The sequence below is a fragment of the Acomys russatus genome, chromosome 29 (genome assembly GCF_903995435.1).
Source record: "Acomys russatus chromosome 29, mAcoRus1.1, whole genome shotgun sequence".
NCBI lineage: Eukaryota > Metazoa > Chordata > Mammalia > Rodentia > Muridae > Acomys > Acomys russatus.
Window position 1 is genome coordinate 22,607,040 of NC_067165.1, and position 20,219 is coordinate 22,627,258.

At 46.7% G+C, this 20,219-nt stretch overlaps 1 protein-coding gene across 1 annotated transcript in view; it reads left to right on the forward strand.

Annotated features, from left to right (window-relative positions):
• The window catches only part of Csmd2 (CUB and Sushi multiple domains 2), a 561,027-nt gene that overhangs the window by 357,040 nt on the left and 183,768 nt on the right, over positions 1-20,219 (forward strand). The window contains exons 14-15 of the mRNA XM_051172054.1: positions 13,308-13,634; positions 16,261-16,455. Coding sequence (XP_051028011.1) covers positions 13,308-13,634; positions 16,261-16,455 — 522 coding nt within the window. The remainder of the gene's footprint in view (positions 1-13,307; positions 13,635-16,260; positions 16,456-20,219) is intronic.

The following is a 20,219-nucleotide window of genomic DNA, read 5'->3' on the forward strand; positions in this document are numbered from 1 at the left end:
TAGCCCTCAGCCTGCTGCTGGTGCTGCGGCCATGGGTGTTGTAGGCATGGGGTCAGTAAGCCTGATCTATGGACTCCCGTGACTACAGTTAGGAAAGGTAAAGCATGGAATGCGCGGGACCCACCTCCCTCTCTGGAAACAGTGCTTAATCGTTTTACAGGGGAACAAGGGGAAAATACATTCTAGAAAATGAAAATAGCCTAGAGAAAGAAAGCGCTGCACATTTCGTAGAGCAGCCAGTTCTGAGGTCTGTCTGGAACATGGGGCCCACTCGGGCAGGAGGATAAAGATCAAACGGTTTGCGAGGGCTTTTCATCGTTGTGAGTCTTGGGCCCTTTGAAGAGTCTAGACTACGTTCTCTATGCAGCAGGGAGGTTTTCTTTTATTGGTTTTTTTTTTTTTTTTTTTTTTTTTTTTAAAGAGTGCTCCAAACATATATGGAACAGAACAGAATGTGTGATATACAAAACTGACCATCCAGGTGGCGCCAACATGGAGGATAGGTTGCCGAAAAGTGAGATCTAAAGTGCAAGAACAGAGAAGTGCAGCACAGGGTGGAGGCTCAACCTCTGGGGCTGTGATGAAGACATGCCGGGCACAAGAGATGCTGAGAGAAGCAATAAGAAACGTTAGTTACCGGTGGGCTGTGGCAATGGTCCTCAACCTTCCTAATGCTGTCACCCTTTAATACAGTTCTTCATGTTGGGGTGACTCCCAACCATGAAGCTATTTTCATTGCTACTTCCTGTGTGTAATTTTGCTGCTGTTATAAACCATAATGTAAATTCCTGCTTGCAGGGTATCTGATATGTGACCCCCTGTGAAAGGGTCATTCGATCCCAAAGGGGGGGGTCACAACCCCTAGGTTGAGAACCACTGGACTATAGAGTAAGAGAGAAGGCAATGGTGTGCTTTGCTCAGGCCTCTGGTGTTGTCATTCACACAGGGAAAGCCCGAAGGAGGCTTTGGAAAATCATAAGGAATGTGGTTCCGGCGCACATTTTAATTGCCCGGTAGAGACATGTGACAGGCGGGTTAGGAGTGTGTCTGCAGCGTGGGTGTGGGCATTTCTTGATTCCTTGCATCTAGCAGAAGCAGGGGTCCACCTTGAGACTTTGTTCTGTTCCTGTAATATAGTTCAAACGCCTTCCTATGACCCTTCAGACTGTTGTCAACCTCTGCAGCTCACCCTGTGTCTCCTTTTCCATTAACTACCTTGCTCTGCTGTTCTAGAGTCCCATGTCCCTCACAAATGCCACACTCATTCCCCCATACCTTTAGGGCCTTGGTGCTTACAGTTCTTTCTGGTGGGAGAAATCATCCTGGCGGTGGCCGGCTTCTTAACATCAGGCCATAGTTCAAAGGTCACCACCTCTGACAGGCCACCTCAAACCCCCTTACTGAAAACTGCCCACCCCACACTGTTCACTCATTCCTCCCTCTGCCCACTCCTTTGTTCTTTGTCTCCTGTTAAGAAGGAAATGCCACTGGAGATAACAGTTTGCTTGTGCATCCTTTTAGCTGCTAAGCCAGTCCGTAGAACAATGAATGGCATTCAGCAGGCGCCACGTTCCATTGAAACACGGGCTCAGTAGAGGCATGAGGGGGGTCACCTTGCAGACAGGTGCAGAGCTTGAGAAGCCTCTCCTGGAGGGCTAGGTGAGGAGGCATGGGTGCAGCAGGCTGCCCCAGGAGAGCAGGAATGGAGAAAACTAACCCCTAACATTGCAAGGCACGGAGGTCAAGTTGACACGGAAACTTCCCCGTGAGTAGGAAGGAGCTGTCAGAGGGAGAGATCAGAGCTGTGTGTGAGTGTGTGAAGCAGTGAGTGTTTCAGAAACAAGAGAACAAACGGCTCCATGAGCCAGGACACCCCAGTGTCCAAACCCTGCCTACCCGAGCAATAAGGCTTGGCCTAATGGAAGCTCTTGGGTTCAATCTGTGGCGTTAGGGTTAGAGTCTGTTGAGTATGAATTGATGAGAAAACCTGTGTGCTCAGGAAATACATAGCCAATACAGTCCGTCCCGCTGGTTGGCTTCCTCTTGCAATGTGTACATTTCTAGAAGGCATCCCTGGTATTCTCAAAGGAAACCAAAGCTGAGGTTGGTCTTACTTATAACAAGGATGAATGCTGTTGTCACCGGAGACCCTCACACAGCTTCTTTGGAACTAACAAAGTTGGATGATAACTTTAAGCAAGCTCCAATGCCAGAGACAATAGCCAGAAATCTGGAGGAGGAAATGAGCATACACTGAGGACTGGGAGTGTTGCTCAGCTGGTAGAGTGCTTGCCCAGCATATGTGAGGTCCTGTGTTCGATCCCCAGCACTGCATAAACCAGGCATGGTGTGGTAATCTTGACACTTTGGAGGGGATCAGTTCAAGATCATCCATAGCTACATAATCAGGTCAAGGCCTAGGCTACATAAGACTTTCTCTTTTAAAATGGAATAAAATTATGTGTGTGTGTGTGTGTGTGTGTGCACTGCATATTCTGCAATATATGTGAATATATTTCTATATTATATATCATAATGTAATATATTATATCTATACACACACGTGTATAGATATATGTGTGTATACCAGAATAAGGCAAAAGAAACAGAAGGGAGCATTTGTGAGGCTTCTGCTTGCAGCTCAGCCATGCTATCAGTCAACACAGATGCCTCAGTTTGCTGATCCAGAGACATACAATGAAGCAAGAAGGCTCTGATTGGGCCACTCACGCTCTGGTGAGCATTGCTGCAGAAAACCACCCAAGCAGGCAAATTGGCACTGCTGTAAGTTCATGGTTCCCAATTTCAGTCTGGCCTACAACAGTGCCCAGCTATCCATCTGTGTTCCCCGGTCTGTTCTCCACTAAGTTGTGGAAACTGCTGCAAACATTCTCTGCTCCCTAAACCCACCCCAGCCCTCACATTGCCCTTGAGAATGACTTTGCCTTCTGCTCCCCACCCCCAGGACAATACACTTAACTTCTAGCACTAAAGACACAAGACACCAAGACTACAGGCCCATAGCATCCTCACTTCTCCATCCTTCCTTACTTTTGCAAGAAACGATCTAGCATTTTTGCTATCCAAACACCAGTATAGATTATACATCAAGAAAAATATGTGGGGGCTGGAGTGGTGGCTCAGCAGTTTAGATTGCACCTTCTCTTATGGAAGACCCAAGTTCAACTAGCAGCATCCACAACCACCTGTAACACCAGCTTCAGGGGGCCCAATGTCTCTGGACTCTAGGGATACCTATATGTGTACAAGCGTGCACACACACACACACACACACAAAACCTATAAATTAAAATAAAAAAGATTTGACATAGCTCAGAAGAGTGAAGCCTAAGATGAGTGATGTGCTGGGCTTATGCAATGTGTGATGATACATATTTGTAACTCGCGGACTGGGGGAATGGGAGCAGGAAGATCAGAAAGTCAAGACCATCCCTTGGTATATACTGAATTTAAGCCAGCCTGGTCTACATAAGACTATCTCAAAGAACTAAAATATTTCTCCTTCTGGAAGCCTTCTCATCCATATGACTCTACTCTCTTTCTCCTTCTCACTCTTTTTTTTTTAATAAAAAGTTTTCTGAGTTAGTGTTTAATATATATTCAGTAAAATAATGTTCAGGTATATAGAACACAATCCTAAGGGCAATGCTTCAATTGACAAAGAATAAGCAAGAAAATACATATTATACACATGTTTTGAATTAACAATGCATTTATTTTCCTAATCTTTACATAACAAACAAGAGGCAAAGCCCCTGAATTTGGGCAAAATTTACTTGATGTCGGTCCTGAGACATTACAAATGTGCACCAATTATTAGTCAGACAGGAGTCTCAGAGTTCTTTTTTTTTTTAATGCAGAAAGTTCATTTTTATTATGTTTCTTTTTTAACAGATACATTTATATTATTACACACAAGTAAAGTAAACTACACACAGCAAGAAGAACCATGAACCGATCAGGAATTATATAAATGTTACACACATAGTGATTTGGCTATTTATATTTGGCAAACGTGAAGTAAACATCTTTCCTATCTCGTTGAGTCTAGTAGCGATGAGGTCTGATAGATATTGAATCTCCTTCTCACCCTTAGATGCCTGCCTCAGTCCTTCTCGTTTTTAATGCATGTTTCCATGCTGTGTTCATGTATGTTGGTGCAACAACTGGGAGTTAGCATTTCTTTTTTGTTTTCTACAATAATGCCCATTTTTCTATGTCTTCGTTGACTGACTTTATTCTTTTATGAGTTGTCACCTAATCTCCTTGGCAAGTATTTCTACTTCGAATCTCTTCTATTGACTTGTGTGTGAAGTAGAGTGGGTGTTCGGCTGAGATAGCATGCTTGGAGTTCCCCATGCTTGGGGTTCCCCATGCTTGGGGTTCCCCATGCTTAGGATTCCCCCTATTTGTTCCTCGTCATTTACCTTCTGTTCATTGTTCATAGCCAGTTTTGAAATACAAAAGTTTTCCATTTCTTCAGTGTGAAGTAATCATTGCTTCTTGTGATTTCTGACTTCGGAATAAGGCTCAGAAATTACTCTCCCATCTCAGAACTTACACAAATCTTCTTTATGCTATTTGCCTCTAAGTGGACACAGCCATGTCTCCTCTGCCACCAATTTTCTCAGGACTCTCAGGATAACAAAATCATCTTCCTCAACACCCCCATCTGCTGGGTCTACTTATTTTTTTTTTCTAGTATTTCTGTGGCGCATAGAATAAGATAACGGACCTACTTCTTCAACAACTGGTTAACCCTTTTTCGTAGCATCCTTTCAACTTGAATACTTCACCCACCCACCCACCATCCCCCTCTGCGGTCCTGCCCTGGTTACATGCTACTGTGGACTTTCTTTAACCAGTTACACTGATTTCTCATTTGTAATCACTCATACAGATTTTTTTTTTTTTTTTTACTGTGGCTTTATAACAAATGTTAATACATTAAATTCAGCATCTGCCTTGGCAAGGCTTCCCATCACTGGGAGGAAGCAGGTGTCCTGAGAACCAGCCTCATCCCTGTGTGACTGTGAGCAGGCTGCTTGAGCTCTCAGCCTCGATTTATGTGTCTTTGGAATGGAATTATTCCTAAGGTTTCTCCCCTCAGCAATTGCTGCTAAGGACACTCTTAATGAGGTGATGGCGTTCTTGGAATGCCAACTAACACCTCATCTGCTACCAGTGCTGGTCTCAAAGAGAGCTTAGCTACTTTAATCTGTTTATCCTAATAGGTGAAGCATTTTTATAGGTTGTAGAATAAATAATTGGCGTAGAACTTACATGGAATTGGGTTCACTTTATATTATGTTTCTCTTTCTCTTTCTCTTTCTCTCTCTCTGTCTCTGTCTCTCTCTCTCTCTCTCTCTCTCTCTCTCTGTGTGTGTGTGTGTGTGTGTGTGTGTGTGTGTGTGGTGTGTGTGGTATATCTATGGTATGTGTGTGTATGGTATATGCGTGGGGTGTATATGTGTGTGTGAATGTATGTGCCTGTGTGTGTGATGATACGTGTGTGCGTGGTGTGTGTGAGTGTGTGTATGTGTGCATGTGTGTAAAACTTGCATTTTAATATCTAGAGCAGAGTTGTTTTGTTTTGGGGCTGAATTGGAGCAGCTGACTTTGCGCCTTGCTTGTGTGAGGAGTTGGGTATAAATAGGCACATCATCCCTACGTCGTCATGGAAATCTTTATCAGGGTGAATTTAAGCCGCTTGGATATTACTAATGTGTCTGACACTATGAAGCTCTGGCCTTGAACTTGCCCCACCCACTAAGCAGTTCCTCCCTCCTCCAGATTTTTCCTTCATATTCATTTCAGTAATTCAAACTTGCTGGGAGATTGTCCATCAGGTCACAGCTATGTATTTATTAATATGTCGCATACTATCTATTTTTCTTTTTCAAGACAGGGTTTCTCTGTGTAGCCTTGGCTGTCCTAGACTTGCTTTGTAGACCTGGCTGACCTAGAACTCACAGCAATCAGCCTGCCTCTGCCTCCCAAGTGCTGGGATTAAAGGCCTGCGCCGCCACCACCACCGGCTAAACTATCTTTTATGATTAGATTACCACCTTAATTTTATTGGTCTCCTCTTTCATTTTATATATATACTGTGTGTGTGTGTGTGTGTGTGTGTGTGTGTGTGTGTGTGTGTGTGTGTGTGTAGTGGGTTTGTGGATTCATACAAACATACAGAATATACTCTATATTTTTAAAGTAGATCAACCAGAAATTTTTCTAGTTATCTCTTCAGAATTTTTTTTCTGCTTTTACTACTGCTTCTGAGTTTATTCTGCCTTTTCTTTATAATCCTGTTTACTTAGTCTCTTTGTAACCCTTTTGGTGTAACCATTCACTTCATTTTTATTTCTTTGTCATTCTATCGTGGGGAAGACTAAGGAGCCCACCCCCTCCCTTCAGCTTTAGCGGCGTCAACCCAGAGGCACTGGCATTGACTGCTCAATTCTTGCCCCTTTGGACTCAGAAACTTGTTTGAAGGTTTCAAGAAAATAGGCGTTTTCTTTATTCTCTCATGGTTGATTTCATGTCTATATCAGAGGACAGAGGTAAATGTCACTGGGCCTCTCTTCAGAGAGCTGCATGTGACAGTGTGGGAGCCGTTGAGTTGCCTCCAATGAGCTCAAGTTTTGGGTTTGGATGGAGCGATGGAACACCTGCCGAACATCCCTCACTCACTACCCTAGAGATGTCTCAGCAGCCAAAAGGAAGCGCCAAGCCCTTAGCCCTGGCGACATCTGCATCCTTGCAACCAGAACAACAGGTTTTGTTCTGTGGCTGAGTTTGTTCAGCTAGCCTTGCCGCCTCATATCAAGGTCCATCCTCTCAATATTCTGTGAGCATCGAGGAAGATCCTACGTACACATTCCAAGCATTGGCAAACCGAGGCAGGAGGCTCACCTCGTGTTTCAGACAAACCTGGGCTGCATAGCAAGTACTGGACTAGGGAGAGCTGCAAAGCAAAGGCCTGTATCAGAGAAACAAATGAAACTAAGAAAGGTAGCACATGCCTCCCAGTACAGGCAGGAAGAGCAGGAGGGCCAAGGTTATCCCTGGCTGTGTCGGGAGTTCAAGGCCAGCCTGTCATATACGTGAGACCCTGTTTCAAACGAGCCAAAAAAGGTTGTGTTCCAAGTTTAAAGACCATAGAGAATCATTTAGCACACGCCTATCATTATATCTTCTGGGTGTTCCTTGTTGTCATTTATTGTTTGGTGCCCAGACTTAGATATTTTATTGTGTCTGTATCAGGGCCTTGGGGCACACAAAACTGCAACTGATGTCTCTTCATTCTGCGATCTTCCCATCCGGGTTGTAAATAATCATCTTTGGCCTTTGGGTCTTTGTCAGAGTTAGTGAGGGCAACCTTGGTTTTATCAGCCAGTCATTTTCATTGGCACTTGGAAAACAGCGAAGCTGGCATAAGGACCCCAAAAGGAAAAACGTGGTGGGTTTTCCAGCAAGCCTCTTGTTTTTCCCGCTCAGCATCAGTATTGCATTCCTATTATGAGCAGTAATTACACACGCACTTAATGAGTGGAGTTTTTCACCGTTATTATTTCTCCAGTCTGGGCCCCATGAGAGCCCCCCCCCCCCCCGCCCCCGCCTCTGACTTAAAGCTTTGTTCAAGGTCAAGATTCTTGAACCTGGTTAACCATGCCTGCAGCAGAGGCTCGCAGTATCTCCCTCTCTCCAGGCTGGAGGGCTCCATTACAGCCCTTTTCAGTGTTCTTCCTCATCTGGCACACTGAGAAACCAGCTCCTCCCATTAGCTGATAGAACCATGAAAACATGGCCTGTGTGTGGTATTCCCGAGCAAGAAAGAGTAGAGCTCTGTGGGACAGAGAGCACTTCCTGTGCCTGCCCTCCCTGGGGCAGGTCTGGGTCATCTCTGGAGCTGGAAGATAGAGTTTTGAAAGGCCACGTTCTTGCTCAAACAGTGTCACTTAATCAGCCCCCATCTCTTTCACGCCGCAAGAAGAAATGTCCTGAGAGCTCTCCAGAAAGCTCTTGGCCTTAAAGAAGGATCAAGAGTCAGGAGTAACAGAAGAGCTGAGACTTGAGTGTTAAATTTAAACTGTGTGTGTGTGTGTGTGTGTGTGTGTGTGTGTGTGTGTGTGTGTGTGTGTGTGTGTGTGTTACGTGGTGAGTATGTGTGTGTGTGGTGTGTGTTCATGTGTGTTTATGTGGTATGTGTGTGTGTGTGTGGTATGTACGTGTTGTGTACAGATAAACACACAAGAGGCCAGAGGTCAACTTCAGGTGCCCTCCTCAATCACTCTCCACCTTATTTTTGAGACAGCACCTCTCACTGAACCTGTGGCTGGCCTAGGCTGGCTGGCGGATGAACTTCAGGGATCTGCCCATCCCCAGCTATGTACCAGCTATGTCTACCCACTGAGCCATTGCTCCAGCCCCTAGGACTTCCTAAGCCCCAGCTGCTATTGAATGTCACCCCCAATGTCTGCACCCCTTTCACCATTCAAATAGGAATATTTGAGGACCCAAGCATTGGTGAACTCTTCCAGAGCAAAGTCTGAGTTGCCCTTCATGCCCGGCCAACTGTTCAGAGTCTCTTTGTCTTAGGAGTCCGTCTCATCCCCAGTTGAGGGATTTGTCTTACTAGCAGGTAAACCTGTGTGCATTTGTTGTTATAAATTACATATTATCTTCCTTTTAAAGCATCCTGCTTTGCATTTCCTCTCTTTAAACATCCACAGTTTTTCCTTTGAATTCCACTTCTTTTTTTTTTCTTTCTTCTTCTTTCTTTTTTTTTTTTTTTTTTTTTTTTTTTTTTTTTTTTTTTTTTTTTTTTTTTTTTTTTTTTTTTTTTTTTTTTTTTTTTTTTTTTTTTTTTTTTTTTTTTTTTTTTTTTTTTTTTTTTTTTTTTTTTTTTTTTTTTTGTTTTTTTTTTTTGTTTTTTTTTTTTTTTTTTTTTTTTTATTCTATTACTAATTACACTTAACATCTTTAAATACATGCTCTAACCTATATTTCTCTAATTAACCACAGAAACTATAAAACAGACTTTCTTGCAAGATGAGGAAATTAGCATATCTCCCCGCTCCACCTTTCCCCAGGATATCAGTAGAATCTGAAATATGGTACCCAAGGGCTCCGACTGGGATGATATCGTATGTGTTCTCTTCCAAGGAACATTTGTTACATTCACGTTCCTTTTTACAACCACCTTCATAGCCGTTATCCAGATTCATTACTGTATTTGTTCTTTGCTGACTTTTTGTTTTTTTATGAACCACAACTTTCTGTTACTCGAATTCTTCATTTTGATTCATCTTTGTTGCATAGAAAAATCCCTCCAAGTAACGTTTGTGACATTTACATGGCCATTGGATTCCCTGAAATCTTAATATCTGAGAGCAGACTTCTGTCATCCTGCCTCTGACAGTTCAGCTGGATCACACCCTATGTTACTTGAGTCCATGTCTGTGCCACGTCTCAGAGAAACACCTGGAGGGTCATGCCGCACTATTTTTCTCTAGGCTCCTGAATTGACTCAAGTGTCCATTCACTTCCGCAGAGTTTGGTCGATTCAGTTGCCTGAGTTTTAGAATGGGACGCCTCGTGATGGTGACATCCTCATGCCACCTTTTCAGGGCATATGATGCTCAGTAAGTCATTTCAGTGAGCATTAATTGAGCACTTACTGTGTGCCAGATGCTATGAGAGCCATTAGAAGTTCAAGTGGACAAGATTTCTGCTTTCAGGATGATCTTCTGGGGGGTATGTGTTGGAGTGGCAAGGGCCTGTCTGTAGTGCACTGACCAAGTGACAAGATGATTGGCACGATAAGCAACAGTGTCATATATAGCTGATGTCAGGGTCCCAAATGACACCCCTTTCTTAGGGCTGGGTATGTAGCTCAATGGTTGCATGATTGATTAGCATATAAGGGGTCCTCGGTTCATACCATGGGGGGAAACAAGGCAAAATGGTGCCTTTGCATAAAGATTCAGTGTCGACGTGGTAATGCTGGGCTCATGCACTAGGAGCTAAAGTCTTACGGCAAATCTGTTTATGCACGTGTTTCCTGTGCCTCAGCCCGTCTTTGGTCAGAAACCATGGTGGTTCTATCATCAGCCCATCTTAGACGTCTTTAGCAGGTCACGTGACTGTCTCCTGTCTGTCTTGAAGGCCTTTCTGTATCCTTTGTATGATACTCCATCTGGACCCAGCCAAATCTAGAGCCAGCATGGCTATGTGTGGACATCTCTGTCTAGCGTAATTTAGTGCTGACATGCCTGGGTAGTCAGGTAGCCCCTGCCAATGTGAGGGGCTTCCTCAAGGACTCCGCCGGCAGACTCAGACCCTCAGACGTTCTTTGTTTCCTACCGGAAGACGGTGTGAAGGAGTGGCTCTGAGCTTTCTTCCCGGAATCAGAATGCTTAGACAGAAATTTGGCACTGCCATTCCCAGGCTGTTGTGACGTTGGCAAGCCACTTACCCTCTCTGTGCCTCGGAGTCTTCATTTCTAAGTGAGATTAGTAATAGTGCCTACCCCTGTGGTGTTTCTGTGGTAGTTAAACTGAGTCTTTGATGGAAGCACAGAGAACAGTGTCTATACTTAGTAAATGCTCAAAAATTGATAAGAATCACTACCTTCAACTTTATCTGGTACTGCCTAAAAGTGTTTCTGTGTCCTTCTCTCCCCTTGGCTCAGATTCTTTCTAGACTTAAGCAATAATGTGATTGCAAGGATGAGCTGGCTGGGTCTTGGGGTCCTGGCCTCTTTTGCCACATTGAACAGGAGGCCTTCTAGCAGAGGCTGGAACGGAAGTACGGCTTTCAGAAAAGAACGTGAGTGGCACAAGCAGAACCAGTGTGAGACTCCACATCAGGAGCCTGCACTTCCTGTGTGTTTGTTTTCTTTTTAAGTTTAGCAAACATATCTTGCTGGGCGTGGTGGTGCACGCCTTTAATCCCAGCACTTGGAAGGCAGAGGCAGGTGGATCGCTGTGAGTTTGAGGCCAGCCTGGTATATAAAGCAAGTCCCAGACAGCCAAGGCTAACACAGAGAGACCCTGTCTCAAAAAAACAAAAAACAAAACAAAACAAAAAAAGCAAATATAACTTTATTTTAGTTACTTACTTACTAACTTAGTTACTTATTTACTATGGTTGTTTGAGACAGGGTCTCTCTGTGTAGCCCTGGCTGTCCTGGAACACTCTCTGTAGACCAGGGTGGCCTTGAACTCAGAGATCCGCCTGCCCCTGCCTCTGCATGTGCCAGTAACTCAAATATATCCATTCAGTATTATTTGTGTGTGTATGTGGGAGTGTGTATACATGTGTGTGTGTTTCTGTGTAGTGGTATATTCCTGTGTGGGTGTGCATACACATGCGCATACATATGCATATGTGTGTGTGTATATATATATATTTATACACACACACACATGTATATACACACGTGTGCATATATACCTGCCTTGCTGTTTGAGGCAGGATCTCTCCCTGGGAGCTGGAACTCTCTGATTAGGCTGGGTTGGCTGGACACTAAACTCCAAAAGCTATCCTCTCTTCACCTCCCCAGTGCTGGGGTTTCAAACACACACCACCACACCCTGGGTGCTAGGGATCACACCGGTGCCCTATGAGACCATGTTCACCAACTGAGACCCCCCCAGAACCTCTAAGTATCAACGTCATTAACACCATGTAACAATGCCAATGTTTAAAGGGAACTTGCACAGGGCCTTGTGTTCCTTGTTACCTCTTTGTAGTTCGGTTTGTTTATAATGAGCCTGCTCTGTTTCTGCAGCCACAAAAATTAAAGGTAATTTCATGTGGAAAGAAGTCACCCAGAAACCTACAACCCTAATACAGTTTTTATTTGGGGACCCTGTCCAACCTTTACCCATATATAAACAAGCATTTAATAGCTATCATCAAGAGTACACATATAATTTTATGACCTACTATTTTACTTAAAACGATAGTTAACACTCTTTCCGCAGGGTCATATTTATCACTTTAATGATTGCCTTCAAACCGTACCACATTAAAGGCTATAATTTACTTCCCTTTATTGGACTGACATATAGGTGGATGGCATTTTTTCCCCTGTGATAGAATTATGTCACTATCAACATCTTTGTCTCCGTGTCGCGTTTTCTTTTGAATCAATTCCTAGAGATTATGAGTCGGAGTGTTTGAGTGGCCTATGGCTCTTACTATGAAATCATAGATTGCCTCAACCTGAGTCGGCGGCGTGCAGTGCGTGTGTATGAGCAAGCTCCTATACAGCCCCAGCGGGGTTGAGCTGTATGATTGCTTTCTTTATGCTTTCTCTAGTGGTGTGCCCTACATTTTCACCGCGATTCTACTTTCTTATTTGAATCCTCCGAGTGCCCTCTCTTTGTTCAACTTGGGGGTAGTCCTAGAGTATCGGGAAAACTTCTACTCAATAATGATGTGTTTCCCATAGCATAGCTGTTGCTGTTCTTTTCCCTCTTCATCCTGCCATTTTTCTTTTAAACTTTGGTTTAGTACGTTGGTTTGCTTTCCCATGCATTGCAGTGCTCTTCCCCCCAACCTCCTGGTAGGGTCTGGTTAGGACTGGCATGAGGATAGCCGGAGGCTTCCAGAAGAATGGATGCTCGGTGTGTAATGGCGAGAGATGACAGGATGTGGGCAGAACATCTAAAACCCCATCACAGGTCCCTACCCTGTTCTTCAAAGCCTTTGGCCTCTAAAAGATGGCGCCCACTAGCATGGTATGGCTGTAGTTTGAAGGGGTTAGAGTCCCTGTGGATCTGACATAAATCATCTCCCATCAGAGACCTTTACAGGGAAGAGGTGGGCATGGCGCCTCTCTATTGGAAGATTGTCACCTCTGCATCACTAAGCCATGGCCTTTCCTGCTGCAAACAAAGCCCAGAAGGCTCAGGGCTGTGCCTCTTGGAGTCAGCTTGAATGACAATTTCTTTCCCACCACAAGGGACCAAGGGCAGGGAGAGCTGCCCAGGGTGGGCATGTTGAAGGGAGAGAGACTAATAGAAAACCAACCCCACCATATCTGCCATCTGCCAAAGGGACACTTCAATGCTATACCCAGCATGGAACCCAGCATGCCTCTGGCCTATAGCCTCGAGCCCAGCCAGTCCAGCCCAAGCCTGGTGTCATTCATTCTTTCTATTTCTCTGAAGACTAAGAAAATGTTCCCAATGTCAAACCTTGAGGTGGCGGGGAGGGGCTGCAAACCATGAGGGGATATTTCCTGACCTCCACTGCTCTGTCTTTCCTTTCAGTTTCCTGCTTCTTCAACTTCACCAGTCCCTCTGGGATCGTCCTGTCTCCCAACTACCCCGAGGACTACGGCAACCATCTCCACTGCGTCTGGCTTATCCTGGCCCGGCCTGAGAGCCGCATCCACCTGGCCTTCAATGACATTGACGTGGAGCCCCAGTTTGATTTCCTAGTTATTAAAGACGGCGCCACCGCTGAGGCCCCGGTCCTCGGCACCTTCTCAGGAAATCAGCTGCCCCCCTCCGTCACCAGCAGTGGCCACGTGGCCCGTCTAGAGTTCCAGACTGACCACTCCACGGGGAAGAGGGGGTTCAACATCACCTTTACCAGTAAGTGCTCCCTCTGTCACCAGCATCACCTCTTCCTGTGAGTCCTCCCTCTGCCACAGTTGAGATACAGACCACTTCTACTGAGAGAGTGACTGAAGATGGTCCCACGGAGGATCATCCATGCAGCAGACCAGCTCCAAAGCATGTCTTGCTGCTGCCTCAGGCAGAGCTCCCAGCTCCCAGCTCCCAGCTCCCAGCTCCCAGCTCCCAGCTCCCAGGAAGAAACATAGAGCTGTCTTCTGGGCCAACTGCTCATTTCTGAGGTGTCACAACCCATTGTTTCCATAAATATCTCAAAGGGCATAAAGAAGCCCAGATTTTTCCAGCTTCTCCTCTCGGTGAGAAGCAGAGAGCCTCTAGGGAAGAAAGTCCCTCAGGGCCTCTCATCAGCTCCCCACTCCTAAATCCCCAAACCCCCAATGCTGCTTCCTGTTGACCGCTGCTGTTCTACAGTGAGTCCCGTTCAGACAATCAAAACAAAAGCAAAGGCCTTTAGCTGTGTCTCCATGACTAGTCCCACAGGCTTATTGCAGCCACACTTAAGTCATCTCCCACAGTCCCACAGCCTGTCTCATGGCCAGCCTGGGAGTTGTCCCTTCAGTCTCCATCCCAAGCCTACTGAGCCCACTTTCCAGAAGCAGCCGGAAGCTCAGCGGTGGTTTTGTCACCGTTTCTGTGTCTCCTGGATTCAGTGGACTTGGGAGAGGCAGGACCCGGCACCAGCAAGCTTCCGGGGAGCAACAATCCATTACGAGGTCACAGGAAGCAAGAAACCCAGTGAACTTGGCTGTGAGTGAGAGTTGAGGGAGACTGAAGCTGAGGCTGGGGCTGCTGGCCTATCAGCCAGCTCCTTTCCATGAGACAAGAGAGTTAGGCTCCCGTACAAGCTCCTCCACCCAGCCCCTCTTCCACTCACCCCACCCCCAACACAGGAAGTGCTCTTGAGCTGCTCATCCATCTCACACTTTTTGACAGAACATCTCTCCTCCCAGCTCCAGCTTCCACCCTTGTCACAAAAGCCTTGTCCCTGTCTCATCTGCCCTCAGCAATGCGGATGCTGTGGGAGAGGCCATTGGTAACCAAAGCTGGAGAGGCACCATTCATCACTGGAAAAATCAACCCACCTGGGGTACCTCATCACCAGGATGCTCCTGTCCCAGAGACCTAGAGACAGACAGAAGTAGAAGGGGTTTTTGTCGCCCCACAGCGTGCTGGTGTGACCCTGAGGGCTCTGGCCTTTAGCTTCTCTAGTCTCCTACCCGTGTACCATGAGGCCAGGAGGAGTAGGGAGGAACACATATGTTACTTATCTTCCCAGGCCCTTGCATGCTCTCAGCTGTCGGAAGGAGCGCTGCGGAGGTGCGCACACAGGCATGCAGAGATGTATGCATGCATGTGTGTGCATGTGAAACATATATGTGACTGGTAGGGTTTTAACTCCCAAGCCCCAAGCTCCACTCAGCTCGCAGTGTCGACTCTATGGCCCTACTTCCTAATGAAGATGGCTGGGAGATGGGAGATAACGTGACCTAGACCTTGTGTTTCACAGGCAAGTGTGTGGAGTTGCAGCCCTGCCTGTGCTAAATCAACAGTCTTCATGCCAGAGGCCCAGAAAGTAGCCTTTCTTAAACGGCAAACTCGTGCAGCCAGGGAGCCTAGCATCTAGCATGCATGAGGCCTAGCTTCCCAGACAACATCTGGTGGAGGAAGACCAGGTAGAGACGATGGAGGAAGGAGTCTCCCTTCAAGCAGGGGCAGAGACGGGGAGCCCCTTGGGGGATGAGGACTCATGCTCAGGAAATACACAGCGACACTGAGCCCTCGCTCATCACGCTCTTCCCAACTGTCCTTTTATTTCCACCTCTGAATGACCCTGCAGGAGATGCGCAATACTCATTTCATAGGAAACTGAGGCTCAGGAATATGACAAAAATGGTCCAGGACCACATACTAAGAATAAGAGGCAAGGTCCCACATTGCTCACAGTGTCCTCTTCTTTTTCTTTTTCCCGGCTCACTCACCACGTTATTAATTGCCTGCCAGAATGAGAGGCAGCCCCGGCACGAGGCAAGGACAAAAAGGCAATGGCTTCAGACAGGGCTAATTCCAGGGCACCTACTTTGTGCTGCGTGGTGTCTATTAGTGCCACAGGACAGGGAGCCAGCTCCCCCCCAAGCCCACAGCACACGTGATCCCTTAACCATCTGAGATTTGGGGAGCATGGAATGGATTTGACACTGAAAAGACAAGCCTGCCCCTTAGCTGCAAGGAACCTCAGTTTCCCCTCTGGTAAAGGAGAGTAATCATATCTCCGTGATAGCATTTTGATGTGATGTTACTAGCTACTGTGAGAAACACAGCTCACTGCCCAATCTGTCAGCATACCTTAGGAAGTGTTCAAACAGGCTGAAGATCAAGTTTAATGTGTGTCTGTTTCGTGCCTGGTGGGTTCTCTCTGTCATAACCACAGGGTCCCAGGTTCTGGGACACCTAGCATCCTTCCCAGCATGCCAAGTTCTTGAGGAAGCATGGAGGCCTGAGGCTAACAAGCAGCAGCTCATTTTTCCTTGGTGTTTCATCTATGTACCATGTCAGTGTAATCACAGCCTGGACCTCCCTTCCTCAGCCTTCCGACACAACGAGTGCCCGGATCCTGGCGTTCCGGTTAACGGCAAGCGGTTTGGTGACAGCCTGCAGCTGGGCAGCTCCATCTCCTTCCTGTGTGACGAAGGCTTCCTTGGGACGCAGGGCTCTGAGACCATCACCTGTATTCTGAAGGAGGGCAGCGTGGTGTGGAACAGCGCCGTGCTGCGCTGTGAAGGTGAGTGAGTGCCCACGGCCTAGGACAAGGGGCTGTCAAGCCTGAGAGGCTGGGGAGAGGAAAGGAAGTGGCTCCAGCCACTGCGGTCCATCTCTGCATCCATCCACGTTCTCCTCCAATGACCCAGCACCTCTCCTTGCTTTCATGCTGGGATGAAAGGCCTGATGAGAATGCTTTGGCTGGGGATTTGAATCGTGACCACCAATTAAACTGAAAAAAAAAAAAAGCCTGCTTCTGGAATACCAGCCATCAAAATACAACTTCTTTCAGCTCAAAGCTATGGCAGGGAGAGAAGCTGGGTTTCTGGTTCCTGTCCAGATGAGTCTGCAGCCCCACACACAGGGATGCCAGCACTCTTGGGTTTGCCCTCTCAAGGCTGCCCGTCATCCTTCCTTCCACGTGCTCATCCCTCTCACTCCTGGGCTCTTCCTGCTCCCTCAGCTGTGGCCCCTGTTAAACGCTGCCTTCATGTCCTATGGTCACTCTCCAGGTGATGGAGAGCAGGCCAATTAGAAGACATGTGGCTCTTAGCAAGTGCTAGCCTCGTTACAGCATCTGCCCAAGCCCTGCCTTGTGTCTCAGGGCAGTTTCGAAACTTCCCAGACCAGCGTTTGGTCCAGCAGCAGACGGCAGAGATTTCAAACAGATTATGCCTCCTAGGGACAGGGTCATGTCATGTCTGTGTACTAAGCACGGTGCTTGGCACAGAATCAGCCCTCAGAAAGACTTAATAGACAGATAAGCGCCTGGCACGGAATCAGTGCTCAGTAAGACTCTCAAAGGGGCGGTAAGAGCAGTGGTGCTGTTTGGACAGGCAGGGGCTGTGGTTTTGAGAGCACAGGGTTGCTTCCTCTCATTTCCTGTGACAGACATAGGATGGAGACCTCAGAGGCCCACCTGCTTACCCAGACCCCATCCCACAAGTGACAGGCCCTGGGGGGATGAAGAGAAGAGGACCTTTGCTTCCTGGCTGACAGGTGCATGTGTGAGATAGGAGAGGCCACCTGGAGGCCGCTGGATGAGCCGCTCTTCTTGAGCCTCTAGTTTTCCAACTGAAAAGCAGAAGAGACGGGAGGAGGATGAAAGAGAGCCTTCTTTCAAGGGCTGCACAGCACTCCTCAGTATCTGCTGTGCTCCTATTGGTGTGTGGGCTCCGGGAAGGTAGGACACCGGCCTGGCCCACAGCCTCACACCTGCCAGGTGTCCGGCACTTGATCCGTGCTCAGTCAGTGCTTCTTGAAGAATGAATGGGTGGATAGATGAATGACGTCTTAGCTAGCCACATGCGCCCCACGAGAAATGTGCCATTGGCAGACCTAATCTCTCCACCTTACAGCCAACCAGTCAGGTCACCTTGGGAAAGCCACATAGCCCTTCTGTGCCTCAGTTGCCCCATCTGTAAAGAACAGGTGACTCAGGACCCTCTCAACTAAGCCGTCGTAAATATGGCTGGCAGACAGAGGACATTCTGTATGTGTGGTGGCTGCTGTTTCTTCAGACTTGGTTTTGACCATTTCTTCATCGGGCCAATCAGATCAGCATTGCCTTCCCTTTGGGGTACAGTTTTATGCTTTAGAACATCAGCATTAAAGCCTTAGAGTGAGAGAGAGAGAGCCGAGGCCCAGGAACCTGCCCTCACCCCTTTGTTCCTTCCTTCCATCTGTGCCTGGTGAGGCCCCAGCTTCTTGATCAACGTCTTTGTCTCTATTTTTTTTTCTGGGTATTTTTTTTTTTTTTTTTAAATTAAGCATCCCCACCTGGTGGACAATTAAATGCAGACACTAATAGTCTTTTAGACATTCCTTTAATACATTCTGAGAGCCACTCCAGTTTGGGGAAGGCTGTCATAGGATAAAGGTGGGAAGGAAATGGCCTCTAAATTTAGGAAGGAGGAAGAGGGTCACCCGCAGAGCCGAAGACAGGAGTGGACAAAGGTTTTCTTAAAGGACCAGAGAGGGGATCTCTTCAACCTTGTGGACCCTAAAGTCTCTCTCTACTCAACTCCATTGCTGCCACTCAAAAGCAGCCAGAGGCTGCACATGACTGGCCAGGCTGGATGTGGCCAGCAGCAGTTGCCTGTAGTTGTTTGTGCTGTTGAAAAGTCAGAACTATCCTAAGAAATGCTTTCAGGTACAGGAGGCTGCTTCCTATGGGTACCCAGATGTCCCTCACGTTCAGCTCTTCGGTGTATATGTTTCAAGGAAGAACCAAAAAGCCCCAGCCTTCTGTGACAGGTGTTAGGCAGGTGTCACCTAATTTCGGCCTGTCAGCAGCCCTGGGAAGCGGGTGGAGTCATTGTCCCCACTAATGCCCAGGAAGAGGAGTCACCCAACCAGCACCCGTCCCAGCTTGTAAGGGATGGTGCCAGAGTCCACATCCGATTCTGGGCTGTCCTTTTAGGATTGTATCCCTACAGAGACTATAATATCAAGCGTCTTCATGAAAGACTTCAAAGTATTCACATCGAGAACAAAAAGCAGGTTTCCTACCTTTCACATCCCAGTGGGAAATTAAAACAAAAGGAAGCATACTGCCTGTTGCCAAAGACAAGTCTCAGAACCTGGAAACATAAAGAAGTGACAGCCGTGAGACAAATGTATCAGTTACGACAATAAAAGCAATTAAACTCCCCATTAAAAACAAAGACTCTCAGACTGGACTCAGGAAAACATTCAGGCTCACAGAATTACACTGGAGAAAAAAAAAAAAAAAAGAGCTCAGTGCTGTCTGGTGAATACTTTCATATTTCCATTTTTAAAAGAGGCTATCGTAAAAGTTTCAAGCCACGTCTGAGTGCAATTTCCTTTCAAAGTTCAAAAAAGGTAAAGTGCATTTCCTATGGAAAAAATTTTGTTTAAAAGTTTGCCACAGCGGCTGGAGAGGTGTCTCAGGCGGCAAAGAGCTTGTCACGTAAGCAGGGCCTGAGTTGGGACCCGGAGTCAAAAACTGGGCCTTGACCCCAGGGTCCTGCTGCCCGGGTAGCTGAGCTTACAATTAGAATTTCGTTCCTTCCCAAATGCTTGTCAAGTATCTTCTTTGTGCCAGGCACTGGCTTAGGCCCGGGGTCTCTCCTCTGTCCTGTTGCAGAGCCCTTGCCCCCTAGTCAGGAGAGGATTCTTCCTTCCCTTTCAGGACCAAGTTTTAGCCTGCTGAGCTCGGGTTATGTGCGCACTTGTTTCCCAGCTGTCACTACACTCTAGGATGAAATTCCAGCATGATCATGTATCCTTAGGGAAAGTCTGATATATGTCTGCAATAAAAGAACACCTTTGTGAGAATGTTAAAATGGTCAAGCATTGGGATGGACCGACAGGTCCCAAGTCATTTATTAATCTCAGGGAGTTTATTCCTACCTCCTGTGGTTTCTTTTTATTTCAACTAAGTCATGCATAACAAGGCATCTCTTGTTCTCTGAATTTGTGTGTGAATGATGTGGGTGCGTGTGCAAGCCTGCGTGCGTGTCTACGAATGCATGTCATACGAATATGAGTGTGAGAGTGCGCATGTGTGTGCATGCGTGGGTGTGAGTTTTGTGTGTATATGTGCATGATCACACGCATACATGGGGACAAGAAGACTGCCTAAAGTGTTCCTCAGGAGCCACATACCTTGGTTTTTTTGTTTGTTTGCTTTTTAGACATTCCCTCACATACCAGAGGTCAGGTGCTGTTTCTCAAGAGCTGTTTTACTGGACAGAATCTCTCACCAGGGCTTACCAATTAGGCTGGGTTAGCTGGCCAATAGAGTCCCAGCTTTTGATGTGT